Genomic DNA, 26,764 nt, shown 5'->3' with positions numbered 1-26,764 from the left:
TTAATATCCTACTTCAGACATTTTTTATAGGCACACTTTTGTCCTATTTAGTCTATTAAATTTAGAATTAACCGTATTTAACATTTTTTCTTTTAGGTAAGAACTAGATGGCTTATATAGAAAGAAACAAATTTTTTATCGGTGCACGTTTTCCAATTTTGCATTTTCAACAAAAAGTAAATACAGAATTTCTCTGCCAACTTTCTGTGAAAAACACAGCTGGAGAGGGGGGTAGTGTACCTGTATAAATTATCCAGAGAAGAAATGCTTCACTGATGATGATAAGTCTTAAAGAGTTTTATTGAATATAAGTTTTTAAAAAATTAATATTTCCTTTATTTTGTTTTGAATTTATGTATTGGAAGATTTGTTTTACCTTATATATATACTATCAAATTCTATTTTTTCTGTCCTAAATAAAAGTCATATCAAAAATCAAAGTCATTGTATCATAAAAAAAAAAAAAAAAAAAAAAAAAAATTAGATATTTATTGAAACAATTCTTGTGATAATAAACCAGGAACAAGTCTATGGAATCATAATTTTATGAATTTAATAATTACAGAAAAACAATTTCTCTTTTTCTTTCATGTTTGTTCTAAAAAACAACAACAAATATTTATTTTTCTTATATCCTACATTTTGATTGATGATAAATGTTTCACTATTTAAGAAAATAACAACCTGACATATTAGAAATATGATATATATACCTATTTATTTTCTTTACATGGAAGGAGAGGGAAGAAAGGGGGAAAAAAAGGATGAGGTGATCTTGAATTTTATAAAAAGTAAAATAAATACATAAATTCATAATGTTTATACACTTTAAAAATTAACACTGAAATTTTCCTTTATTGTATTTTAAGGCTAAATTGTTTGTTTATGCCCTTTTATATGGATAGAATAGGAATGGAAAAAATAAGTATAGGTAAATTTAATTACATACATATCATTTAAATAAAAATCACATTCTTGGTCTATGAATCACTAAATACATAAGAATTAAGGAATGATAGATAATATTTGTTATTACTTATTATTATAAAATATTTCTGACATTAATATTGATTTCTTGTATTGTTTACAAAAATTATATTTTTACAGGCTTTAAAAGAGTTAAATTTTATATTTGTGGATAGCATTTGAGGAAGAAAAAGTCACACTGTGCCTTTTCAGATAGAGAAATCCCTAGAATGTAACATATTTAACAAGATTTTATAAAATTTTGAATTCTCAATACCAATAATTACATTAAATATTATTATTACAACTATTGTGGTGGAATGTAGATCAATTATGATCCGTGCAATGGAAGCAACAGGACGTATGTTTCCAGGAACATTTCTTTTAATAATCACATTTACACTAAACAAACATAAACACAAAAAACAAGACAAGATATTCACGTGCACAGCTTAACAGAACAGTGTATCATCTCATTCTTATTACACTTGCAATGCATTATGGGATGCATATCTAATCAGGCATTGCCATCTATCATCTAAAAGAGAATATAAGACTAGTGCGACTGCTACACTATTATTTTAAATAAAAATCTAGCATTACCTTGCAAAAATCACTACTGTTTGTTGATAAATATTTCAAAATGCTTTAAGTTTGTGACAGCTGTTTAATATTAATTTTTACACTGCAAATACTTTCCTTCAAAATATAAGAAGAAAGGAATATAAAGTATATAACAAAGTTGACAAAAAGCATATATAATTTATTGAAAAAACTGGTATTAGTTATTTATGTATAAAATACTATTTACAATTCATCATGGTGCTTAATTTTCATGAGATATTTCATGAAATTTGATGAATGTCTTTCCTTACTATGAATCATCATTTCAATAGCTTTGGCTTGGTCAAGAGCAAACCAATAGTCTTCAATCCAATTTTCATTCATCCACCTAGAAGGGAAGATGATATTATTTAAATATCTAAATATTTAATTAAATTCAATTAATATTAGGATAATATATTAATTAAAGGCAGCATTCTCAGGATTAACAGTAGCAGCTGCAGACTAATAGTTAAGATTTTAGATTTAAATCAGATTTTTTAATTGAAATATTGCACTAATAATTAAAAATTTTTTGCAAATCATTGAATTTAAATTGTAGCTATAGCAATTTTCATATAGTTCTCATTTATATTTTTATACACACCATCACCTTTGCCACAGAATTAGGAATTAAAAAAGAGGACAACAAGAAAACAAATTGGTTAAAATAAGGTTCTTTGATTAATTTAATATTAATTATGATAATTTGCAATAAATTAATATTTTATGATGTTTTAAATTTTACTTAACAGCTATGTAATTTTTCTACTATTAATAACATTACTGCAACTACATAATGTAATAAATGATGTAAATTGTTTAGTAATTCTATGTAATTTATTATTAGTTATATATATATTTATTATTAGTTATATTTGTTATTTTATTAAAATAACAAATTAAATTGCTTTTTTAAGTATGATGTACTAGATTAAAATTTTAAATACTGTGCCATCTATGAAAGGTTGGCATTTCATTATGTATCGCTTTAAATTAATTTCAATATTCCCAAAAAATTAGAAATAATTTAAAAACTAGAGTCTTTTTTTTTATTGAATTTTTTTCTTATTAAAATTTTAGCCCTTTTTGATCTAAAAAAATGCTTTTTCCCTAATTTTCATTGATGTTTAATTTTTTAAAATCAAGATTTAAAAATTTAAACTTTTGAACACCCTTTTTTTAAAAATAAAAATTATATCGAAACAAAAAATTTAAAAAATAATGCACAGCTGAATAATACTTGATTGTTTTTTTATCATATGATTTAACTATCTAATTTCTGTGACAAGTTTTGATTTATCCATCATGAAATCAGCCTGTTTAACAATTGAATGTTTCATTGATGAACAAAATCAATAAATACTATATATACTATACTGTAGAATGAAATTTTGCTCTATTTTTATACTAAATCATTGTATTAATTTCTAGTGTAGAAATTGAGCATAACCTATTGGTTTATTGATATATATTTTAGCCTTGTAATATGCATATTGATAAAAATCCTCTTCCCCTTAATAATGGTTTTTAAACTTTCGCACATAAAATAATTATAATTTTAGCACAAAATTAAATTTGATCTAGCAGTATTACCGACTTAACTTCTCAAATTTTTGAAAAATAAATTTGTAACTGTCATCTCTACTAATAAAAAAAAATGTGTAGGTTTTTTTTTTTTTTTTTACCATTCTAACAGACCATTTGATTTACAACGACAAAACTGACACATATATATATATATCTATATATTTTTTGGATATATATGTGTCAATTTTTGGAAGTAGATATATATATGTGCACCTTGTAGTGATTTTTTTTGAAATTTCAATGAGAATTTTAATTAATTAAAAATTAAGCTGAATTTTATCATTTTTATAAGATAATTTCTGAAAATGTTATCTCTCATAAATAAATTTTACACTGTTTCAAAATTATTTTTTTAATAATACAAATAAAAAAAAATGAATTTTTACTAGCTTTTGTCAATTTTCAATTTTTTTAAAAATCTTATTTTCAAAAATGGATTACAGAGTTAGTCTGAAGTTCAAACCATTTCCTTATTCAATCATCAAAAGTTAAAGAAGAAAGATTTTATTTAATATCTCTGTCTTTTACAAAATAGTTTGTAGTTATAATACTGTCAAATTTATAAGATAGATGAAAAGCACATTTACATTTTTAATAGTGCCATAATATCATGGTATTGGTATTCATTAGAAAGGTTCATGTGCACAATAAGCATAATTTAGTTTAAACAATTAAAATATGATTATGTTAATATAAGACAATTTGGTGGAATCATAGGCATGAAGTTACACTGAAGCCATTTATCTGAAATCATATCGGTCAATATTATAGGAAAACCAGCTAGTTGTCAGAGAAGACTAGTAATTAAATAACTAGGATGAACTGAAGAAAAAACTTAAATAAAATTTCATGAAAACTTCAACTATATTATAAGTAATATCTGGACTTTTTAAGCATCATTTTATTGGAATATTAAACAGATACTATAAATTAATTGAAGGACAGGTTCTGTCACATTTTATGAAACAATATTTTTGAATTTCTTGTGACAACTTTTATTCAGTTATATTGCAGATGAATATTAATGTGACCTGTTTCCTTAAAAACAATAACTCTAGATATGGTACCATAAATTGCACTGAAGATAAACTAAAATTTTGAATACAAATACAGTAATATCATAAATCTTTATTCTCTTAAAGCAAGTATCAATTTAGTATCAATAGAATAGTTTTTTTAAATCAAATGATTACTAAGCTATTTAATCACAGCCACAAAGTATATATACTTGTTTGAATGTCAGATTAATTATAAATTTCTTTTATTAATATTTTGTATTTTTTTTTTGCATTTATATAAACTGGAATAAATTAAGTACTTTGAAATGAATTGTTTTTACTTACTCATCATCTGAATTAATTTTTTCTGATAATAATGATTGATGAGGTTGAGGACAATTCATGTGTTTCAGATTTGCTATTGAAGGAACAGTATTACCTTTTTGAATTTTATCACATATAAAGCATTCAAATCCTCTAATAAAATCTAAATTATCTGGATCATTAACACCCCATTTTCTTTTCATCAAATGGTCCCTAAGATACTTATTATCAATTCCAGTTTCTTTAAATTGCAAGAATTCATTGTACAGTGAATCATTCTGGTCTAATTTCAACACAAAATCAGCAAGTTCTGAAGGATCATTAAAGTCATCAACAACAATGGCAGATTTATTTGTTGGTAGCCAATCCTTCACTGAAGCAGATCCTTTGTAAATTGGAACAGAACCAACATGCAAAGCTCTAAATAATTTCTCAGTAATATAATCATTACAAATGGCATTTTCAAATGCAATGTGAAATTTATATTGAGAAATAAATGAAAACAATTCTTCATCATTATAAGTATCTGTGGAAGCCAGGTGAGGTGGTAGATCTTTATTATGAAGACATTTTCCATATGAGTCAATAGGGATATAGTTCATGAGATGCTTTACATATTGATCTCTATCTGATGCTACATTGCAGTGAGACTGTAAATACAGTACTGGGGCAAGGCCCTCTTTTCGAAGTTTATTTTTTAATTTCAATGGCACTGGTTTTCTATTGGTTAAATATTCAACAGATGGTATAAATTGAGTAGTTAAAGGAAAATCTGACTGTCTAGAAAATGTAGCACTATAGTTGAATAATTTAATGCCAGATGAATGAGAAAAAATGAAATTGTTTGAAGGTGATTCTTCATGAAGCAATGCCCAGATATGATTGCTTTTTCTAATTAAAGGTAAATTTTGGCCATCAAAATCCGTGCCGTAGAAAATATAAGCAATAGTTACATTCTCAGAATGGTATTTTTTTCTTTTAAAGGAAGTACAGTTTCCTAATCCACATTTGATTTCATTCGCGTTTTTTTCATGGGGGTATAATAAATCTGACCACCATATTATAACTGGTGAGATTTTATTATTAGAATTCTTTGTAGCATTAATTCCAAACAAATATATATGGATAAGTGAAAACACATATATAATGACTCTGTTATAATTTAACATAATACCTACCAAGTATTACTACTTAATATTTTATATAAACTAATAAAACAGAACAAAAATTTAATTTAATATATACAAAATAAAAAATTGGCCAGCTAATCATTAAGTCAAATCTTTACCAGTTTACCACTCAAATAACAACTCATAACTTTGTTTGACGAAATGAATTGTTTATTTACATTTAATGCTTCATTTCTGGTCACAGCGAAACCACATCTATGAAGTTTTAAATAATAATAATATAATTCGATTTTAAATCCTCTATCTCAGAAACTCTGTATTAAAAAAGGATTAAAGTGTCAAAAGAATCAAATGCATAAGTAACTAGCATCGGATTGCTCAAAATGCCGGTGAGTTGAAAAGTCTTGAAAACTTTCTATCATAAAATATGAAAATTTTGAGACTTTTTTTGTCTCCAAAATTACATATACTAATTTTTAATTTATCTGAGGTAGGTTTAGTAATTTTAGATTGTTACATTGAAATAAAAATAGTTGTGCCTAATGCAGAGCTCCATGCGATTCTGAAACTGAATCTTGTATTTTGATTTTATTTAGTAAATTGATTTGGCAACGCTGTTTCCAGCAGACGTACATCGTTCTCATATGTGCGCCAAATGTGGGGGCTGTGAACACACCGAACGGTGCCGATCGTAGTTTGTGTTGACTTACCTGAGTGTGCAAGCTTTGTGATGGCTTTAATGCCTTTGAAAAGGATGCCTGAAATTGCTTGGAGTTTAACGAATACAACCTTTGGAATATGGAGGCAAAATAGTTCCTTTTGCATGTATCAAGTAAGATTGTTTATTCGTTTCTTTTTGTAGGTGTGGTGAAATCGATATATATCTTATAGATTTAATACAAAAAATATAAAGTCCCTTCTTCATTTTGATGATAATGCAGTTTGTGTGATATGTAACAAAAATTGTGTCTTTTATTATTTTTTCCCCTGTCATGGAGATTATAAAGTGTTCTTTTGTTCGATATCCGGCTTGTTTTATATCTATCTGTCAAAAACCAATGACAGCTGAGTTATGAAAACAATCACACGTGGTTATTTGATATCACAAAAATGAATTAATTTAGAATACTTTAGAAAATGTTAATTATTTATAATTAAATATAAACGTATTACATAGCATATTTTGGAGCACAAGAAGTTTTATAAGTAAATTTTAATAAAATTTGTTATATGAAGTTTATTTTAATCAAGCAGTTTTTTTATTTAATTTTTCCTTTTCAAAATCGACAATTAAAAATTTTCTTTTTAAAATTAAAAAAAATATTTTAAATAAAAAAAATTCTTAAGAAAATTTATTTGAAATTTATAATAATTTTTTTAGTTAAATTATTGAAATATTTTAAAATGTAATTTAACTTTTAAAGCTCTATTTGCACCTGAAAACAATAAAATATTGTAGAAAGAATTATTATGATATATGTGATGATAAATCACAAATATCAATCATTATATTGATATCGAAAAATTTTGAAACATGCTTTAAAACATATTCAGAATGTTGTTGAGATGGCTGCGATACTAAAATATAATTAATTATGATTACATATTGTATTTATTTTAAAATTATAATACAGTTTGTGTGGAAATGATTTATACTTAGTTGATTGTGCTAATGCAGTAGTTTTTTTTTCAATTTTTTAAAAAAAAGAATTATTCCTTGCTTAAAATATTCAATTTCAGTAGTTTTGTTGTACGGAAAATGTTGAGTAATACTTAGAGTGATTTATAAATAAACTGAATATTTCAGAAAAAAGTGAAAAAATATCGAAAATCACTGATTATCTGCTTTTTTTATGCTGAAATTAACAAATACTTTATATTGAAATCTGCTTTTATTGGATAAAATTATCCCCCTTATTATGAATATATTTATTAGAATATTCTCCAACTAATTCTTTTAAATAATTCTTTCAAATATCTACTTTTATGAATTCGTAAGGATTATTTAAAACACATCTCTTTTTAAAATGTGATTGTTTGATTTCTTCTCTGTGACTTTGTAATATATGCTATTAAGATGCATTATTGGATAAAACTTAGTAGCTTAACTTAAAACTTAACTAAACTTAATAGCAACTCTGCTATTCATATTAAACTACTTTATACATTTGACTGAGAAATCACTTTTTTAACAGTTATATTCTTGTTAAAAGTACTTATAGTCTATTGATATTTATATATAATACTTATCTTCGCGTGAAATACTTGTAATGAGACAACGAACTAATAAAAAAAAATTATTACATGTCAAATGCTCAAATTGCAAACTTAGTTTTGTTATTTCCATTCATTTAATATAAATTTTTGTAAAATTTTATTAGAAGCGATAGAAAAACTTTTTGCGCATTCTTTTAATTTATGTTTATAATGTATATGTAAGTTATTGTCGATTATTTTGCACTTTCCCCTGATTGTTTCGGTATGTATACGAAATGGTAGGCATAAGTTTAAGAAAAAGGATGTTAATTTAATCCTAATTCTCAATTAATATTACTTCCCATAGAATAAATAATTGTATTTAATAATTATTTGAAATATAAATGAAATGAGGTAATTAAAAGAAATTCTATATATATATTATTTTTTTGGATACCCAATAGAAATTTAATCTATCATTTCTTGTTTGTTTTTGCATGACTGCCTTTGTATTTTTATTTAAAATTTTAAACCCATATTGAATACTCAGAAGCATTTATTAAATTATTATTATTTTTAAATATTTATTCACTTTTTCAATAAAATGCTAAATATATTTTATTTCGTTGCCGCGATAAACGATATGGACATGCTACTAAACTGCCGAACTTTTGCCGTATTTGAAGATATTTTATTTAACAATTTTTTATAGCAACTTTGAAACGAACATGGGATTAAATGCTAATTTTCTTTCAGAATTTTTTTTAAAAAGCATAGTATTAGTTTATAAGTCTGTATTGTTAGTGATTATTATTGCTATTTAGATTATAATTTGCCTATTTAGTTAAAAAGATAAATAAGTTCATTGCTCTGGTTGCCAGAAATTTGTGTTATTTCAATTTCCTTAAGAGCGGTGAGATATCCATATTGAATTGAAGAAGAATGTTACTTTTTTGAAATGAAAAAAAAAAGTATTTAATTGTTATAATTGATCCCAATTTGTTCAATTTGACACTCAAATTGTCGCATGCCGCCACAATACATTTCCTCGCTGAATTTAAAAACAAACTAGGCAAAAATAAAGAAGGGCCAATGTATTTTAGATGTTTTATTAAATTACTTTTCCTGTAGTTTTAGTTCTGTTTAACTTATTTAAATATTCATTCTCCAATTAATAATAATTCAACAGTTATAAAGGTCGGATGGGAAAAAGAAAATTCTCGTAAGTTAATCTTAATGTTCTTGAAATGCTGCTTTCCAGAAATGTTTGTTGTGTTGAACGAAAAACAACTTTCACTGCAGCAGCACAACGATGTGTAATGACATTGTTCACTACTCACGGCATTGTATAATTATCCTGATTTTGTGATTTCATAATGTTTTGATTGTTTTCACGAATATTGATTATTTTATTAGTTCTCTGTAATAGATAAATAAAAAGACTGTTAAGTGTTTATTATTTACTATATTTATAAGACAGTTTTATTAATGAAATGAAATCTTTGATAATCCGCAATTTTCTGTAATCATAATAGTAGAAGCATTAAATCAAACCGAAATGATTTTTTTCAGTGTTATTTTATTCACTATCTTCTTTATATTTTGACAGTTTTGATATTTTTTTTCAATAATGAAAAGTGAAATTTTTCTTAAATAACTTGACATATAGTGCTGATGATTTCTATGGTTCAAAATAAGCTTGCAACTGAAAAAATAAATATAGATTTTTATTCTCGCTAGAGCTTAATGCATTTTAATACCAGTAACCAACAGAAATGATATACATGCTGTTGGAAATACCGTTTTCTTTTCTTTCTTTTTTTTTTTTTAATGATCTATCCCAATAATATGTAATTATATTATTTTCATGTAGAATTCGGAGATACTAAAGGGATTTTGTACCCTTGTGTATTGTATGGTAGTGTCCGAAATTAATTCAGCTATATTTATATGTATATTTTAAAATTCAAATTTTCACTTTCAAATGATCTTTTATTTTAATATTTTAATGAAAAATCATAAAATCAATGAATTAGAAATAACTGTCTTATGCTATTTTCGTCAGAACGTCCTATACTCGTGTAAGAAAAAGTAAACCTTTGTCATAAAAAAAAAAAAAAAAAAAACTTGCACTGTCGATATTCTTGTTCTTTCACTATGTAATAAGTACTCATTTTGGGCATGTTTCTTTCATCCATCTGGAACCAACATTTCATAGATTTACAATTTTGATGGCAAGACAACATTTCGATTTCAATTATTGAAGTTGCTGTGTTATAGATGCCTTGTGATAGAATGTTCGTGTCAACAGAATTTTGACTAAGATGCTCATTTTAAATTATAAAATCATATTCTAAATTCTCTTTTGAGTTATGTCGATATTAACTTGGAAAGGCAGACAGGTTGAAGAACACATACAAAATTTCACTTATCTTACATTTCTGTCTTATCGTATTGGCGTATGTATGTATCGTATATAGATTTAATTCCCAGAATGATTTTTTAGGCCCCGAGCAGGCCTTAGACATAAAAATGAATCAAATTCTGGAGGTTGATTTTTTTTTTAACTAGAAGATGTACTTTCTATGTACTGGCCATCTAAAAGGGCTGTTGTTTGTCATTCTGATTGTTATAGATTAACAAAAGTTGTATTAGAAAATATCATGCATATTGACAGAGTGTCTAAGAAATAAATAAAAATATTTGTAATACACTTTAGATGTAAATATGTGATAACATTAGTCGTTTACTGCCTTGCAATGAGATCTATTCTATTTCATAATGTTCACGAACACGCGATTCAAAACTAATAACTAAAATCGGATTGAAACAAATAGTGATCCACTAACAGAAAAAGATGCAATGCCGTATACAAATTAAAAAAAATGGTGAAAGAAAATACTAGGAATAATATTCAATTAGGTCCGCATAGGGAAAATATAATAAATCAAAAATTGCGGATCTCAGTTCATTGAATTTCCTATTTATTCATGATTAGGTTTATTCGTACATCGATAAATCAGTCAATTCAAGCATAAAATTTTTTCAGTCGTTGGACGGAAATTGAGATTTCGCCAATATATAATGACGCAAAGCAAAAGGGCGGGGTAATTTTTTCCGCTTAGCATTACAGATATTGTTGGATAATTATATATACTGATATAAGAGGAAGTATTTAGTTAGAATATTCGTGTACTCATTCATCGAATTCTGAAAATAAATATGGGTGAAAAATTCAACTGCTGTTACCCATTTTGTCTTGAACACACAAATAATTCACGCACACACATCCTTCAAAAAATAAATTAATGCCACTATTTAAAAAAATAATTAAAGAAATTCTAATAAAAAAAATTTAGACGCAAAAAAAAAAAAAAAAAAAAAAAAAAAACTCATTAACTGACTGAAGCAAAAGTGACACAGCCGTTCATTTCAGCTTTTAGAGTCAGTAAGCAAATACTTTTTTCCCCCATGTATAATTGTTTTAATTCAAGAAGACTATTGAAATTTAGCATCGGAAAGCTAAAAATTTGCCTTTTAATACTTCTTTTTGAAAAATATCTTTATTTAAATTGTCTATTTTTTATGTGTCAGTAATCATACATAATAATATCCAAGATATGTTAACTGTTATAATTTTGTAAAACCACTTTACATCATTGCAAAATTAATAAGGAAAAATTAAATTTAAAACAATGTTTTTGCGCGCACACTTATAATATATAATTTTCAATTCTCAAAATAACCACGACTGAATTAGAAGAATCAACTATTTTTTTAACAACTCTTGTGGCAAACAATATCATGAAAAAATCCAAAATATTGAAGTAAAGCAAAGAAATTCCTCATTTTTTTTTGTTTGCAAAAAATTAGCAGGTTTACAAAACAACTAAATATATAAACAGTTTAGAAAATTTACTTCAAAAAACTTTCCTTAAAAAAATGAGAAATTTGCATATCTAAACTGATTTATTTTAAAAGTTTCCATTCAATTCATATGGTATATTAGCAAAACTACTAAACATGTGAACATTTTACCACAATCTCTTTTAAAGAACCGTATTCCAAAATATTTTATTTGAAAAATGGAAATGCGCATATCTAAACTGACTTATTTTGAAAATTTTCCATACGATTCAGATACCGACACCAAAAAAAATATATATCCACAAACCCTTTTGGCGAGAAGTAGAAATTCTAAGTGCCGGGGGCATACCGGGACAAGTAATATCGTCTTTTCCAAACGACAGCAATTGCTGTGAAGGAGTCCCTATCATTTCCAGCTACGCCCTCGAGTAGAAAGAATCGACTTTTCGCCCGGACATCCGAATATACCTCTAGAAGAACATTTTTCTACTCTCCTGCGAAGTCGAGATTGATGAGGACATCAAAGGTTGCATCTATTTTTAAAATGCTATCGGTTCCTGCAGTGCCTTCTACCTTTTATTCCGCTGGCTTTTGCTGAACTTTGGGATCAGACATTTTCTGCTCCGACGGGAAAGACAAAAAGCACATTAATTTGTATCTACCGTTTGATGGAAGATTTATGGCCAGAACTAGTTTACTCTACAAATAAACGGGATGGATCAGTGTCGAAAAGAATTTTGTGCGAACCGAAATTTATTGCCCTAAACAACTTCTTCCTTGATACTTTTTATTGGAATTTTAGAAGTTCGGTTTTTATTGATAGAATTGTAAAAATATATTAATGTCTTTATCTCTGCTAATAATAAAGATGAATGTTTGTTTGTTGATGTTCTACAAGCCAGATCGTTTGAATTAGAGCTTCCAAATTTGGCTCATATATACTTTGGAGGATAAAATTGTGCATCTTGGCTTTTGCTGAACTTTGGGATCAGACCGACGGGAAAGACAAAAAGCACATTAATTTGTATCTACCGTTTGATGGAAGATTTATGGTCAGAAGTAGTTTACTCTACAAATAAACGGGACTGATGAGTGTCGAAAAGAATTTTGTGCGAACCGAAATTTATTGCCCTAAACAACTTCTTCCTTGATACTTTTTATTGGAATTTTAGAAGTTTAGATTTTATTTTTATTGATAGAATTGTAAAAAGATATTAATGTCTTTATCTCTGCTAATAATAAAGATGAATGTGTGTGTTTGTTGATGTTCTGAAAACCAGACCGTTTGAATTAGAGCTACTAAATTTGTCTCATATATACTCTGAAGGATGAAATTGTGCATCTTGGCGCGAGTTTTTTGAAATTTTTATTATAATTAAAAATTAAGATGTTTTCCTGACGTAAATTACGAAATGATCTTAAAAAAACTGATTTTTTACATCATTTAAAGATTTTAAAACTGTCATTTTTCTGATAGGTGTTTAATACCAATTTAATTATTGCATAAAATATACTTAAATTTTGAAAATGTTTTTGCTTAATTTTTACAAATTTCTTTTGTGGAAATAAATAAAAACCGAATAGTTATCCTTGTTCAATCATAGTTATCGCAGAGGTTTAATGTCTGACAATTTGGCGGGATCCTGGACATGAAAATATATTTAAACGATCTAAAATGAAATATAATCAATATTCTTGGCGATCATTTGATTGCTAGAAGCGACTAATAAGGAAGTGAAATGTCACTCAAGTTAGAAGATGGATGAACCGGATAGGTATGTTTTTAATAACACTCTGATGTCATGGGGCATGACTTCATTAGGATGATTTGCATGTCTCTTTCAAAAGTTCAAAAGTTCACTATTTTGAGGCATCAAATTTACAATTAACTTCGGAAATGAAATGACTAGTGAATAAATAATTAGTGACTAAAAAATTTAATATAGTTACTTGGACAATTTAAAAGAAATTTTTAAATTCAGAATAGGTTTTTACCTTATATATATTTTCTAACATGGCAGCATACGACAGAAGCACATGTTATGAATGTTTTCATCATCCTCAAATAAAAATATCAAAGCCTTTATTCCAGTATGTTTATTGCGTCGTGATATTTTGTTTCTGTAAGTTATGGTCATACATTGCCATTTGTTTTTCTCCCCCGAAACTGCCGTTATTGTAATTGCAGTTTATCCAAGTTTGGTGGAAAAAAGGCCAAAATATTGCCAATTTTGTAATTAAAATATCCGTAACCTTATCTCTTTTATCGTAATTTCAGTCCATTCTGTTGGTATCTTGTTGAGAAATTCTGCTAAGTATCCTGAGTAACTCTCTCCATTGTTTAAACCTAATTTAAATGAACCGATATGAAATTCTAATTTTTATTTTGAATAAAGTGATATTTCTCGCATAAAAAGAGAAATGTGTTGTTGATGATTGGATTCTTTTCTAATGAATTTGAGCTTAATTTAGTCAAAAAATAATAGGTTGATTATATAAGTACAAAAATAAAAGATAATTCAATGAAAATGGCTTATCAAGTTTTTTTAATAAGGTGTATCTTCCGAAATCAGGTAATATCTGAAAATTTTATCAAATCACGATATCGGAAAGAGCAATAAATACTCTATAGTACATCTGCTGTTGAAGAAGGAGTCTTTTATGATATCTGGTAGGACTCTGAAAGAACTTTTTCGTTTAAACCTAATATAATTTCGTGGCAAAATCAAGACTCATTTGCAGGCATATAGATATGATATTTGAATTATGAAAATAGCAGCCATTTAAGCAATTCACTTCTTTTTTTACTTTTTTACGTAGAATCGAGAAAGTATAATAATCGTCAAAAAATTCGAAGTCGGGATTTTAACGAATTTCTATTTTAGGCTTTCTCTGAAGGCGAAAAACACATTAAAAAATATCCGTCTGTTTGTCAGTGACAAACTCAAAAATTCACTAATCTAGATGGGTGAAATTTGGTATACGGTCTTTTTATCAAACTTGTATATTTCTACCAAATTTTGAGTAAAATTCGCTCAGGGGAAGTCTGTCTGTCCGGCTGTTTGAATATAATTCAACACGATATTGTAATGTCTTGATCTAGACATCAAATAACGAAGCAGAATTTCCAAACAATTCTTTATTTTACAGCCCTATGTATACAAAGAACAATTTGTTCGAATCTTGGTTAAATAAATAGTTATTTACACCTGTAGTAGGAGGTGTTAAATAAATAGTTATTGCACCTGTAGTAGGATAAACCTTCGTCGAAGTCGAAGGTTTATCTTGAAACTCAGTTCTCCATCAATACGGAGAAACAACACCACAGGGAACTCACAGGTTGTTAGTCAACACGACCATTCCAGGGATAGTTCTCGGACTCCGAACTCGTGGGCGTAGTTCAACAGTCTGCCTGCAATTCGTTTCTTCTCCTCTCCCTAAAAAAAAAATCTCCGCACTTTATTTCGGCGACAATCTCCTCCTCTTAATTTACATTGGTCATTTGAGCTCTCTTTCGGCCAATCGGGGTTCAGCAATATGCTCTCTCAGCGGCGCCAGTCGGTCGTGGGAAGGTCCTTTTAGTGATACACCTTTCATAACTGACTATTCTGGAACACGGAGTTATAGTCCTTTCACAATGGCAAACATTTAGCATCCAGATGTTTGGACACCCCTTTCTCTTCGAAAGTACTATCAATATCTCTTGGACGAGGAATTCCCACATGTCGTCTTTCACTTTAGTCGCTAATGAACAGATGCAAGACCACCCAGGTGAAAAGATCCACCATCTGGCTATCTCGAGGAGTTTAGTAATTAACAGCGATGACATAGCTGGCTGTAAATGTCTTATCAGTACTGGGAAACGGAGAATGTTATAATATCTACAAAACGAAGAGAGCTAGATAGATGAAATTCGAAACACAGAATTAACATCTATATTTTACACACTTTTCAAATTTTGAGTCAAATCCAACTAGGGATTGACCGTCTGTCGGTCTGTACTTCCAGAAACATACAAAAGTGATAACTCAAAGAGGGAATGACTTAAGTATATCAAATTTAGAATAGGATTTTTTGACTACAATTATAGTTCTGTGTTAAATGTTTGTTTCAATCGTTTTGGAAAAATGCGTCTAAAATATACAAATTCGATTTTCGGATACTATTAACCGGATGTTAGGGATTAATCGCCAAATATCTCTCCAAGGATGACACGATAGATTCAGTAAAAATGCTTTATTCACACCAAAAGTTAATATCTCGTGGCTATTGTACGCCAATACCATGGGAGGCGTTTTCTGAGATAACACCTCTGTTAGAGAGTAAGCGAGAAAGTTTTTGGCAGACCACTCCCGAAGGTATATAAAATAATTTATTGATAATCAATATAAAGTATGTTAGGTTTATAGATTTTCATATGCAATGGCTCATTCAGAGAGAACCGCATCTGAATGATTATAAATTTCAGTCGTATCAGAACGTTAGTAGGTTATGCTGTTTACCCTTTCTAGGGCCATGGGAATTATGCTTCCCACCAAATTTATCAATATTTGTATGAAATTATGTAGGTTGGCATAAGTTCTGACAAATTTTTTTAGAAAGACAAACTTAGATGCTTCAGTTTTTTATCTCACACAAAATAGTGTCTTGATTTGTTACTTAATTATTAATTAATCAAATTAATTAATAAAATTAAATTTGTCTAATTAAGCTAAATGAATCCCGTTTCTTATTCTAATTTCAAGCCTAAAAATATTTTAACATAATATGACTAGAAAAAAATGGCCTTTTAAAGGGTTAAAATGCTCTAAATGAGTATAATTAATAGTTCTGCAGAAATTCAAACGGCAGTCAATATCTAACAATTTAATATCATTTAAACATTGGATTGGAAGAGAAGGTCTCACATACTTAGCTCCCAAAATCTTCCTTAATTATTCTGTTGACATTTTTTGCTGAGGAGTTTTGTTTAAATGATTGTGTATTAGCAAATAAATGTTCGCAAATGTTCATTAGTAATACAATTAATTAAATGCTAATTAGCAGCAAAAGATCAAATATCGTTTTGACATATGCAAAGCCGCTAGTGGTGCTCATATTGAAATGTGTTAATCTGAAAATATATTTCAGGAATTGCCTTTTCCAATGTGATAGAAAATTTATATGCGATTCTGTCAATATCTAAACCCTTATTTTGAAGACCTATAAATTCGGACACCCTCTATATTTGTCACTTTTCTTACCTCATTTAACATTGCAGGAGAATATAGTGTATTTTATAGCTTAAAATCGATCGAGTGTTTTTGAGTTTTCTCCTTCACTGGACTGGACCTGTTCCCCCCTTTTCCTCAACGAGTACATGTACCGCAAATTGAGGTTGCGTTTGTGTAATCGGCCTGAAATATATCCTATTTTTCATACAAGTCATTATTTTTGGAAATCTGGACAGGTATTAAGTTCTTTTCTTCTTGTGTAGATATCGAATTTTTTGGAAATTACTTATCGATTTTGAATTGGAATGATGTTTGTTTCCTTTTTCATTTGTAACTCGAACTGAGGGGGAAAAAATTACATTTCCGAAACTAAATTTTTCTCGGAGAAAAGTTTCCTGTCTAATAAGTGTCTATCTAGGTCGTTTTTTTCCATAGAGCACTTTATATATCGATCGTTTTAGAAATAATGATAATATTCTTTTGCGTATGATTCAGTGAGAAAATGAATCAATAATTTTTTCTTAAACCACTGCTATGCCATAAATATTTGTATGGTATCAGTATTTTTATTTTTTGTATCGTATCTAGTAAGTATGTGATATATATATATATATATATATATATATATATATATATATATAGAGAGAGAGAGAGAGAGAGAGAGATCCGAAAATACTATAATCCTTAAAAAATTCAAGATTTTGACGAATTCGAGATTTCTGAATGTGAAAACCACATTTTTGGAATTATATTTGCTTGTTTTTGAACATAACTAAAACAAGTAATGTGCTAGATGGATGAAGTTTGGTATATGGTCTTTAAGCTAAATATGTAAATTTCTCTTAAATTTTGAATGAAATCTATGTTCAGGAATTTTGTCAGTCCAGTTGTCTGAGTATAAGTGAGCAGAATTGATACAAAAGGAACTCGACAAATGAAATTTGGGGCATAAGCTTAACATCTTAAGTGTAGATCCGTATCGGATTTTAAATGACTCCATCCATAAGATCATACGTGTATAGCCTGTCGGTCTATACATTCGTTTGCTTATAAACACGGTAATCTCAAAACGCAATGATTACAATAAGTGAAATTGGTATATGATCTTTGTATCAAAATTTTTGTTCTGTGTAAAATTTTTAGTTTCAATCGGTTGACCCCCCCCCCCCTTCAAAATGCATATTCTTTGTTTTTTTCCCCCACCATATACTAAGAAGCACAAAGCGCTCATGTGCGAAAATCTGATGCTAAAATTCTGAACACTCCTTGGTCCACAACTTTATTGAAATTTTTATCCAGAAGATAGGAATAAGACTTTTATTAGGGTCTAAGTAGGGAGGTTTAAATGAAGTAATTTCTTTTGATTTTATTTTTCTGTTTCGAGATTTACATATTAAATATCAGGATTCATAATAGCTTTGAAGTTTCTGAATTATTGTATTTGTTTGGAAAATTTCTACACCCCTTTATCTATATCCTTTCCTTCCTACTTTAGATGCAATAAAATGCAAATTAAATAACTGAATCAGTTTTTCAGATTTAAATTTGAATGATACCTCAAAGCTACTTTTTTAAATATACGAATTTAAATATTTATATTGCATTTAGATCCACTTTTTATTTCCACTGAAAGCTTCAAAGCCATTTTCTTTCTAGTATATAAGACTTAGTTTATGAACATTTGAATTTTTTGGCATTGATTGTCTTGAATGGACATTTGCGTTGTTCATTTTAAACATTTGATTACTCCCATCAATTTAATTTCCAAAACCACGAATGGGTTTGGTCTATAAATTTCTGTTTATAATGCTTCTTGATTGAATCGGAATTTGAGATTTTGATTGCAAACCACTGGAAATGGAACAATCGATTACACTGTTTAAAGTAATACCATTTGGGATAACTATACTTTGATGTCGAATGAAAACCAATGGCATTTCACAAATCATTGTTCAAAAGTAATTTAAAGTTTGGATAACTAAATAAAAAGGCCTGTTTTTGAAATCTAAAGACTAATATTAGTTTAAAAGTTGTTTAGTAGACTAGTTTAAAAGTTGAATGCACATCATTTCTTATTTTATTGTATTCCAAAATAACAATCCAAATTGGTGCCTTAATCAAAGTATTAATTACCGAAATGTTGAATATTCTGCATTTAAAAGATTGTGGAGCTATTATTTTCTAAATTTTGGTCAAAATAAAATCGTGTAATTATAATGCGCACTTGCAAGCGACCGTGGAAATTATTTCATTCAATGGAGGTGAATTTTTATGCAATTTATTTGTCATCCTCAGGGGCCGCAGTGGCCTGGTGGTAAGGTTTCGGCTTCAGGTTCGAGACCTGATTCCACCAAAGAACCATCGTGTAAGTGGGTCTAGTACACGTTAAATCCGTCGGGACCTAACTTCCTCCCATTGGTGGGGTGTGGAAGTTTGAGGAGTGGGGGATGCCACCTCAGGTGTCGTCCTCGTCACCTGACCATGGTTCAAAATTACGAGGGCAGTCCCAAAATAGCCCTAGTGTTGCTTTAGAATGCGACCTTAATGTAACTAAAATATACCATCTTTATTCCATTACATTTTCTGAAGTCTTAGCGATCTAATGAGGCATGCCTACAATGATTCATAATATTTAGACTAAACAAAGTAAGTACAAAATGTTTGCGATTGAAAGTGAACACGAGCTATCATATAAATGTTTTTCCATATTTATTAAGTTGTTGAATTTTATAATGCTATTTATTTTCAGCAATAGCAATTGCCCGAAATTATTATATATTAAGGAGAGTCTAATTTTAATATTCATGATATTGTCATGTTCTGATGTGTTCCGATTATCGACTCCCCCTCCTTCTTACATTTAATAGCTTACAGTTAATGCCATTTCCATAATTCCGAATAATTTATCTTGAAGAATGATAAACTGCTTTCCTGTTATACAAGATATAATCCAATAACTAATCTATAAACCGTTAGGAATTGACATATACTTCTAGTTGGAAAAATGACCTAAGTAATGTAACAAATTATGTTTTATGTCATTTAAAGTAATATAAATTTGAAATTTTTATTACTTTAATTTAACTTAATACTTAACTTACATCTTAACTTTTTTACATCTTTCTTAAAAAATTATGAGGTTTTTATTTATGTATAGTCTTTCAGTCCTGTGAACCATATTTATTAAACTGATTTTGAGACACTCATATTTTAAACAAGAGGTTTTACTCTTCTGCGGCCAAAACTGAAAGAGTTATGAAACTTTGAATTTCATCATTTTAAGCCAATTTGCGTTCACCGTAGAAAAAATGAAAGAATTGATAGATGGATTTTTAATGGCAATGGAAATGATCTAAAATAGCAATATTTGAGGCTTCATCTAAGGCTTCATCAGCAATATTTAAGACTAAGGCTAACTTTGTTAGTTCTAGTCGTGAAAGAATGGAACTGTTTTGTTTAAAATGTCAGTGTCCCAATGTCAGTGCTGCACTAAATATGACTAATAAGACTGAAGGACTATATAAAAAGTTAGAAAGAAGATTGGTTTGATACTTAGTTTTGCTATATCAGGTACAGGTTTATATGAATTCGACTGCATCTGATACTTCCAGTGACTGATTTTTTCCTTCGGAACGAAGCTAGTACTCAGCGGGTATCTTTTTTCGCACTAGTGAATGCACACTAGGGTACTGATACGAATGATTCCAAACTGAGATGTTGCTCCTTCGAAAGAGATTTTGATCAAAATGTGCGGTGACCTTGGTTTTAATTTTGATTGACAGGTGGGTAAGAAGAGGAAAGGAAGGGTTTTGATGATATAGTTAGTATGTCATATAGTTAAAATGTCATCAAAGTTGGTGGAAATTATTCAATGATTGGTCAAAAAGGCGATGTGTACCGTTATGTGGAACCGGAGACGAAATATATATAAAGAGGGAGTGCGGTGACCTTGGTTTTGATTGTGATTGACGAGTGGGTGAGAAGAGGAAAGAAAAGGCTTTGATATTGTTAGTATAGAAGTAGGTGGAAATTCTTCAATGGCAGACCAATAAGACAGTTATGTACCGTTACATGGAACCGGGGATGAAATGTATATAAAGCGAGAGTGCGGTGACCTTGGATTTGATTGTGATTGACGAGGGGGTGAGAAGAGGAAAGGAAGGGTTTTGATGATATTGTTTAGTATAAAAGTAGGTGGAATTTCTTTAATGGCAGACCAATAAAGTCTATCTGTGCCGTTACATAGAATCAGGGATGAAATATATAGAAAACGGCGGTGCGGTGACCTTGGTTTTGATTGTAATTGGTGAGTGGGTGATATGAGGAAAGGAACGATGTGTTATAGTTAATACAGAAGTAGAAGAAGCAAATTCTTCAATGGTAAATCAATAAGCCCAATGTGCACCATTATATGGATCCGGTGATGAAATATATATATATATATATATAAAGAAAAGTACTCTCACATTTTATTAGCGTCGCTGGGATCGAACGGCGAACTAGGCTGTAACTAATCTAATGCTATGTGTCAGGTTAATATTGTATCAGGTTTTCGAAAACGAATGAAGTCAATGAGATCATCAATCGAGTTCAAAAACTGATATCAAGTGTCGGATGCTCTCAGTCTGCATCAATTTTGTACCTGATACTTTTCTGTGTTTGACATTAAGCATCAAATTGATACAATATCACCAAGTCACTCTTGGTAATTTTTTTCAGAAGTATGTTTGTTGGCCAAACAAAACAAAATATAACTTATTACATTATTTAGAACATTTTTTCGACCTTGAGTATATCTCTAACTGTTTGAAAATTAACTGGGCCATGGTTAGAGTGAACATTAAATAATAGATAAATTTTTCTCAAAGATAGATTTTTCTCTTCAGAAGAATTTACAAATAGTCTTTACAAATTTCACGAAACATTAAACCAGCTGACTTTTTGACATCGCTTACATGAAAAGTTAATTTTCCATACACAAATTCAAACAGTCCCGAACAAGTCCACTTTTTTGAAATTTATTATGTTTTGTGTTAATACTGGAAATGTTATTATTCTTGTTTTCTTTTTTGTTTTCGTGAAGTAAATGTCCGCAATAATTTTCAGACGCGGCTGACTTTTTCTTCTGTCTATTTGAACAGGAGACTCTCGTAAAGTTTCGAATAAATAATGTTGCAGAGGATGCGAGTAACTATAGAAGAGGGAAAGCCGTAGAGAACGTCGCTTCGACGCGGTGTGTTTAAATGCATTATTCAGAAACACAGGCATTACGTTTTCTTTTTTGCGTGTGTTCGTCACGAGGTTTAAGATAATGTTTTGTGGAATTTAGTTTCAAAAGAGAATGCCATTAGCTTGCTTTGGATTACCTTGAGCAAAGAGGAATTCCATTTAAATTTATCTTCAGTGAGTTGAGTTGATTGGACTTATTATGTTCTTTATTGGGGCTTGAATGGATTTTATTTCTAGAAAACCACTGAAAAAAGATTGATAGTTCGTTAAACAATGAGGTTTATTCCAAGAATGAAGAGGCCGTGGTGGCCTGGGCCTTGGATGGATTTTATTTCTTGAACACCACTGAAAAAAAATCGGTAGTTCATTAAACAAAGTCTGAGGTTTATTTCAAGAATAAAGAGGCCGTGGTGGCCTGGTGGTTAAGGTCTTGACTTCGAAACTGGAGGATTTCAGGTTCGAGACCCGTTTCCACCGAATACCCCCCGTCGTGTAAGCAGGTTTGGTGCACGTTAAATCCGTCGCGGCCAAACGCCCTCCCGTTGGTGTGGTATGGAAGTTTTAAGTAGGTGTACCCGCTCAGGTGTCGTCTTCGTCATCTGATCGCGGTTCAAAATGACGCGGCCCGTCCCAAAATAACCCTAGTGTTGCTTTAAAACGGTACGTTAATAAATCTAAACTAAACTAATCAAAGAATAAAGATTCAACAACCCGTTTTCATTTAAACATTTATGATATATTGTTTATTGATACATACTTTATTTAGTATAATGTTTGTAGGCCTGCATAGGGTCTATTCTTCGACATATGTATGTGTTTGTTCAAAGCACTGTGCAGGATAAATTACTGGATCTATATTTAATACATTAAATATGTAGATTCTTCTAGAACAGGAGATCCCTTTAAGAAATGATTCTTCAAAGTTTAGGCTAGATTTTTAAAAATAATTGATCAGAATTTTAATGTTTTCCTTCAATAACGTCAGAGCATATTATTACACAAAAATAATTTTTTAAACTACTTTAAAATTTAGAAGTTAAATTTTCAATGATATCAATTTTATTTCCTTATATTTTTCTCTAATTTTATTAAAATTTGAAATATATTTAAAGATACTTTTACAATATACAGAATATTTTCATGGTTTTAGTAAATGATGTAACCGATGCGCATTGCGAGGATATAAAATGCTTTTTTTTTTTTTTTACTTTCTTGTATACGTAGCATAGAGAAAATATAGTTATCGTCTAAAAATTTGAACTCTAAATTTTTGACGAATATCCACATTTTAGACCTCCCTCATTTCGAAAAACACAGTTTTAGAAAATGTCTATTTGTTTATGATATGGATGACTCAAAAACGCTTGAAGCTAGATGGTTAAAATTTGGTATACGGTCTTTGCAACAAATTTGCTGATTTCTGTCAAATTTTGAGAAATTTATTCAGAGGAAGTCCGCCTGTCCCAATAAAAGTTAACACTATGACTACAAAACGATGAGAGCTAGATGAATGAAATTCTGTTCATATATTTAACATCTATAGTGTAGCCACCTGTCCAATTTTGAGCCAAATAAAACAACGGGTTGGCTATCTGTCGGTCTGTACTTTCAGAAAGAGGTGAACACGATAATTCAAAAACATAATGACTTGAATACATCAAATTTGGTGTGTGATTTTGTGACTACAAGTACAGTTTTGTGTCCAAATTTTGTTTCAATCCGTTGAGAAAAAAATATCTAAAAAAACAAGTTCGATTTTTAGATATAATTAAACGCATGTCAGGGATTAATTACGAAATATCTCGCCAAGGAGACTTGATATATAAAGTAAAACGGCGAACTTCACGCCAAAAGTTAATATTTCATAACTATTGTGCGCCAATACTATGTAAGTCGTTCTCTTGGATATCACCTTTATTAGAGAATATGCGAGAAAGTTTTGGGGAAACCATTCCTGCCGGTTTTCTACGTAATTGCCGCCATTATCTAATTATTTGTTTACGATCTTTTGTATCCGACAACCAAGGAATTCAATCAACTGATGTCGAAATCTTATTTGAAATTCTTTTTTTAAAGAATTGGTTTAGATGCTTCTGATAATCTTTCTTCCAATGATCTTATTCCGAAATATCAAATCCTTTTTATTTTTTTAGAAAGAATTCGTCAGAGGGCACAAGTGGTCTACTTCTCTTATATTCGTCATGGCTATCATTCCTACTTCTAAAGAATTCACAGCATCATTTCGTTATCCATAATGTTCCCATAAATGGAGGGGATTTCCTTGGGAATATCTCTGGGCGTTTATTTTTCGCATTAAAATATGGAGAGCTCTTCACATTGATTTCGATTGTGTGGAAAAATATATGACTAAATTCTTTTAGTGAACGAGTAAATGCGTAGGAACTTACACATAATTGGATACCCACACAGCATATTACATCGCCAAGTTGTTGTTGTTCATTACTATCATTAAAGACTGTTGTCTTACCATTTCAGTGAATTTATTTGTGAATGTAATCCCATGCCCATTACACATTCCACCAGTTATAATCATATGTTAAAAATCTCTCTTCAGATGGAATACTTTTTCTCACTTTCGTGTGTTGATGTTGGAGATGACGTCCTTCGATGAGTTGTTCATCGAGCTGGAATTTTATCGAAAATAGGTAAAGAATATAACGTTTTAATCGCTTCAGATTTATCCATCTTTAATGTAATATTTTGGAATTTCAAAATTTGACTGCATTTTAAAATAATAAATTCAGAATTGCATGTAAATTTATATTTATTATTTTCATTTGTTCACTTTTCGGTATCGCCTTCATTTAACATGCTAAGTGCCAAACCTATTTCGGTGTCCTTTCCATCTAATCCGCGATATTAGCTTTCTTTGCTGTGATGACAACTAGAGATCGGTTCGAAGTTGCGATAAGAATTGCATGCATTTAATGTAATGTTTTGGAATTTCAAAATTTGACTGCATTTTAAAATAATAAATTCAGAATTGCATGTAAATTTATATTTATTATTTTCAATTGTTCACTTTTCGGTATCGCCTTCATTTAACATGCTAAGTGCCAAACCTATTTCGGTGTCCTTTCCATCTAATCCGCGATATTAGCTTTCTTTGCTGTGATGACAACTAGAGATCGGTTCGAAGTTGCGATAAGAATTGCATGCATTTAATGTAATGTTTTGGAATTTCAAAATTTGACTGCATTTTGAAATAATAAATACAGAATTGCTTGTAAATTTATATTTATTATTTTCAATTGTTCACTTTTCGGTATCGCTTTCATTTAACATGCTATATGCCAAACTTATTTCGGTGTCCTTTTCGTCTAATCCGCGATATTAGCTTTCTTTGCTGTGATGACAACTAGAGATCGGTTCGAAGTTGCGATAAGAATTGCATGCATTTAATGTAATGTTTTGGAATTTCAAAATTTGACTGCATTTTGAAATAATAAATACAGAATTGCTTGTAAATTTATATTTATTATTTTCAATTGTTCACTTTTCGGTATCGCTTTCATTTAACATGCTATATGCCAAACTTATTTCGGTGTCCTTTTCGTCTAATCCGCGATATTAGCTTTCTTTGCTGTGATGACAACTAGAGATCGGTTCGAAGTTGCGATAAGAATTGCATGCATTTAATGTAATGTTTTGGAATTTCAAAATTTGACTGCATTTTGAAATAATAAATACAGAATTGCTTGTAAATTTATATTTATTATTTTCATTTTTTCACTTTTCGGTATCGCCTTCATTTAACATGCTAAGTGCCAAACCTATTTCGGTGTCCTTTCCATCTAATCCGCGATATTAGCTTTCTTTGCTGTGATGACAACTAGAGATCGGTTCGAAGTTGCGATAAGAATTGCATGCATTTAATGTAATGTTTTGGAATTTCAAAATTTGACTGCATTTTGAAATAATAAATACAGAATTGCTTGTAAATTTATATTTATTATTTTCAATTGTTCACTTTTCGGTATCGCTTTCATTTAACATGCTATATGCCAAACTTATTTCGGTGTCCTTTTCGTCTAATCCGCGATATTAGCTTTCTTTGCTGTGATGACAACTAGAGATCGGTTCGAAGTTGCGATAAGAATTGCATGCATTTAATGTAATGTTTTGGAATTTCAAAATTTGACTGCATTTTGAAATAATAAATACAGAATTGCTTGTAAATTTATATTTATTATTTTCAATTGTTCACTTTTCGGTATCGCCTTCATTTAACATGCTAAGTGCCAAACCTATTTCGGTGTCCTTTCCATCTAATCCGCGATATTAGCTTTCTTTGCTATGATGACAACTAGAGATCGGTTCGAAGTTGCGATAAGAATTGCATGCATTTAATGTAATGTTTTGGAATTTCAAAATTTGACTGCATTTTGAAATAATAAATACAGAATTGCTTGTAAATTTATATTTATTATTTTCAATTGTTCACTTTTCGGTATCGCTTTCATTTAACATGCTATATGCCAAACTTATTTCGGTGTCCTTTTCGTCTAATCCGCGATATTAGCTTTCTTTGCTGTGATGACAACTAGAGATCGGTTCGAAGTTGCGATAAGAATTGCATGCATTTAGGTGTGTTATTTTGTGATCTCCAGATAAAAATTTATTAGGA

The 26,764-nt window shown here is 29.4% G+C and overlaps 2 protein-coding genes across 3 annotated transcripts in view; one reads left to right on the top strand and one right to left on the bottom strand.

Moving 5' to 3' along the window:
* Positions 1 to 1,713: 1,713 nt before the first annotated feature.
* LOC129962592 (alpha-(1,3)-fucosyltransferase 11-like) lies at positions 1,714 to 5,823 on the bottom strand. 2 transcript variants are annotated; one of them, XR_008783928.1, is made up of 2 exons: positions 5,660 to 5,823; positions 1,714 to 1,918 (listed from the first exon to the last, which is right to left on the bottom strand). XR_008783928.1 is itself a non-coding variant. In XM_056076396.1 (2 exons), the coding sequence occupies exons 1-2, from the start codon at positions 5,648 to 5,650 to the stop codon at positions 1,774 to 1,776; spliced, it is 1,293 nt and encodes a 430-aa protein (XP_055932371.1). In that variant the 5' UTR covers positions 5,651 to 5,653; the 3' UTR covers positions 1,714 to 1,773. The 2 variants fall into 2 exon arrangements, 1 of the variants encoding a protein (XP_055932371.1); XM_056076396.1 differs by lacking the exon at positions 5,660 to 5,823 and adding an exon at positions 4,503 to 5,653.
* Positions 5,824 to 6,269: 446 nt separating this feature from the next.
* LOC129962594 (calcium uniporter protein, mitochondrial-like) overlaps positions 6,270 to 26,764 on the top strand; it is a 483,918-nt gene continuing 463,423 nt past the window's right edge. The window contains exon 1 of the mRNA XM_056076397.1: positions 6,270 to 6,443. Coding sequence (XP_055932372.1) covers positions 6,342 to 6,443 — 102 coding nt within the window. The 5' untranslated portion in view covers positions 6,270 to 6,341. The remainder of the gene's footprint in view (positions 6,444 to 26,764) is intronic.

This window comes from Argiope bruennichi, chromosome 3 (genome assembly GCF_947563725.1).
Source record: "Argiope bruennichi chromosome 3, qqArgBrue1.1, whole genome shotgun sequence".
NCBI classification, from domain to species: domain Eukaryota; kingdom Metazoa; phylum Arthropoda; class Arachnida; order Araneae; family Araneidae; genus Argiope; species Argiope bruennichi.
This window is presented reverse-complemented; position numbering and strand designations above follow the sequence as displayed.

Excerpts from the sequence above, each read along its gene's own strand:
- LOC129962592 (XM_056076396.1), bottom strand. The coding sequence starts at position 5,650 with ATGTTAAATTATAACAGAGTCATTATATATGTGTTTTCACTTATCCAT. Across the intron at positions 1,919-4,502 it reads AAAATTAATTCAGATGATGA|GTGGATGAATGAAAATTGGA; the intron begins GTAAGTAAAAAC and ends CTTCCCTTCTAG.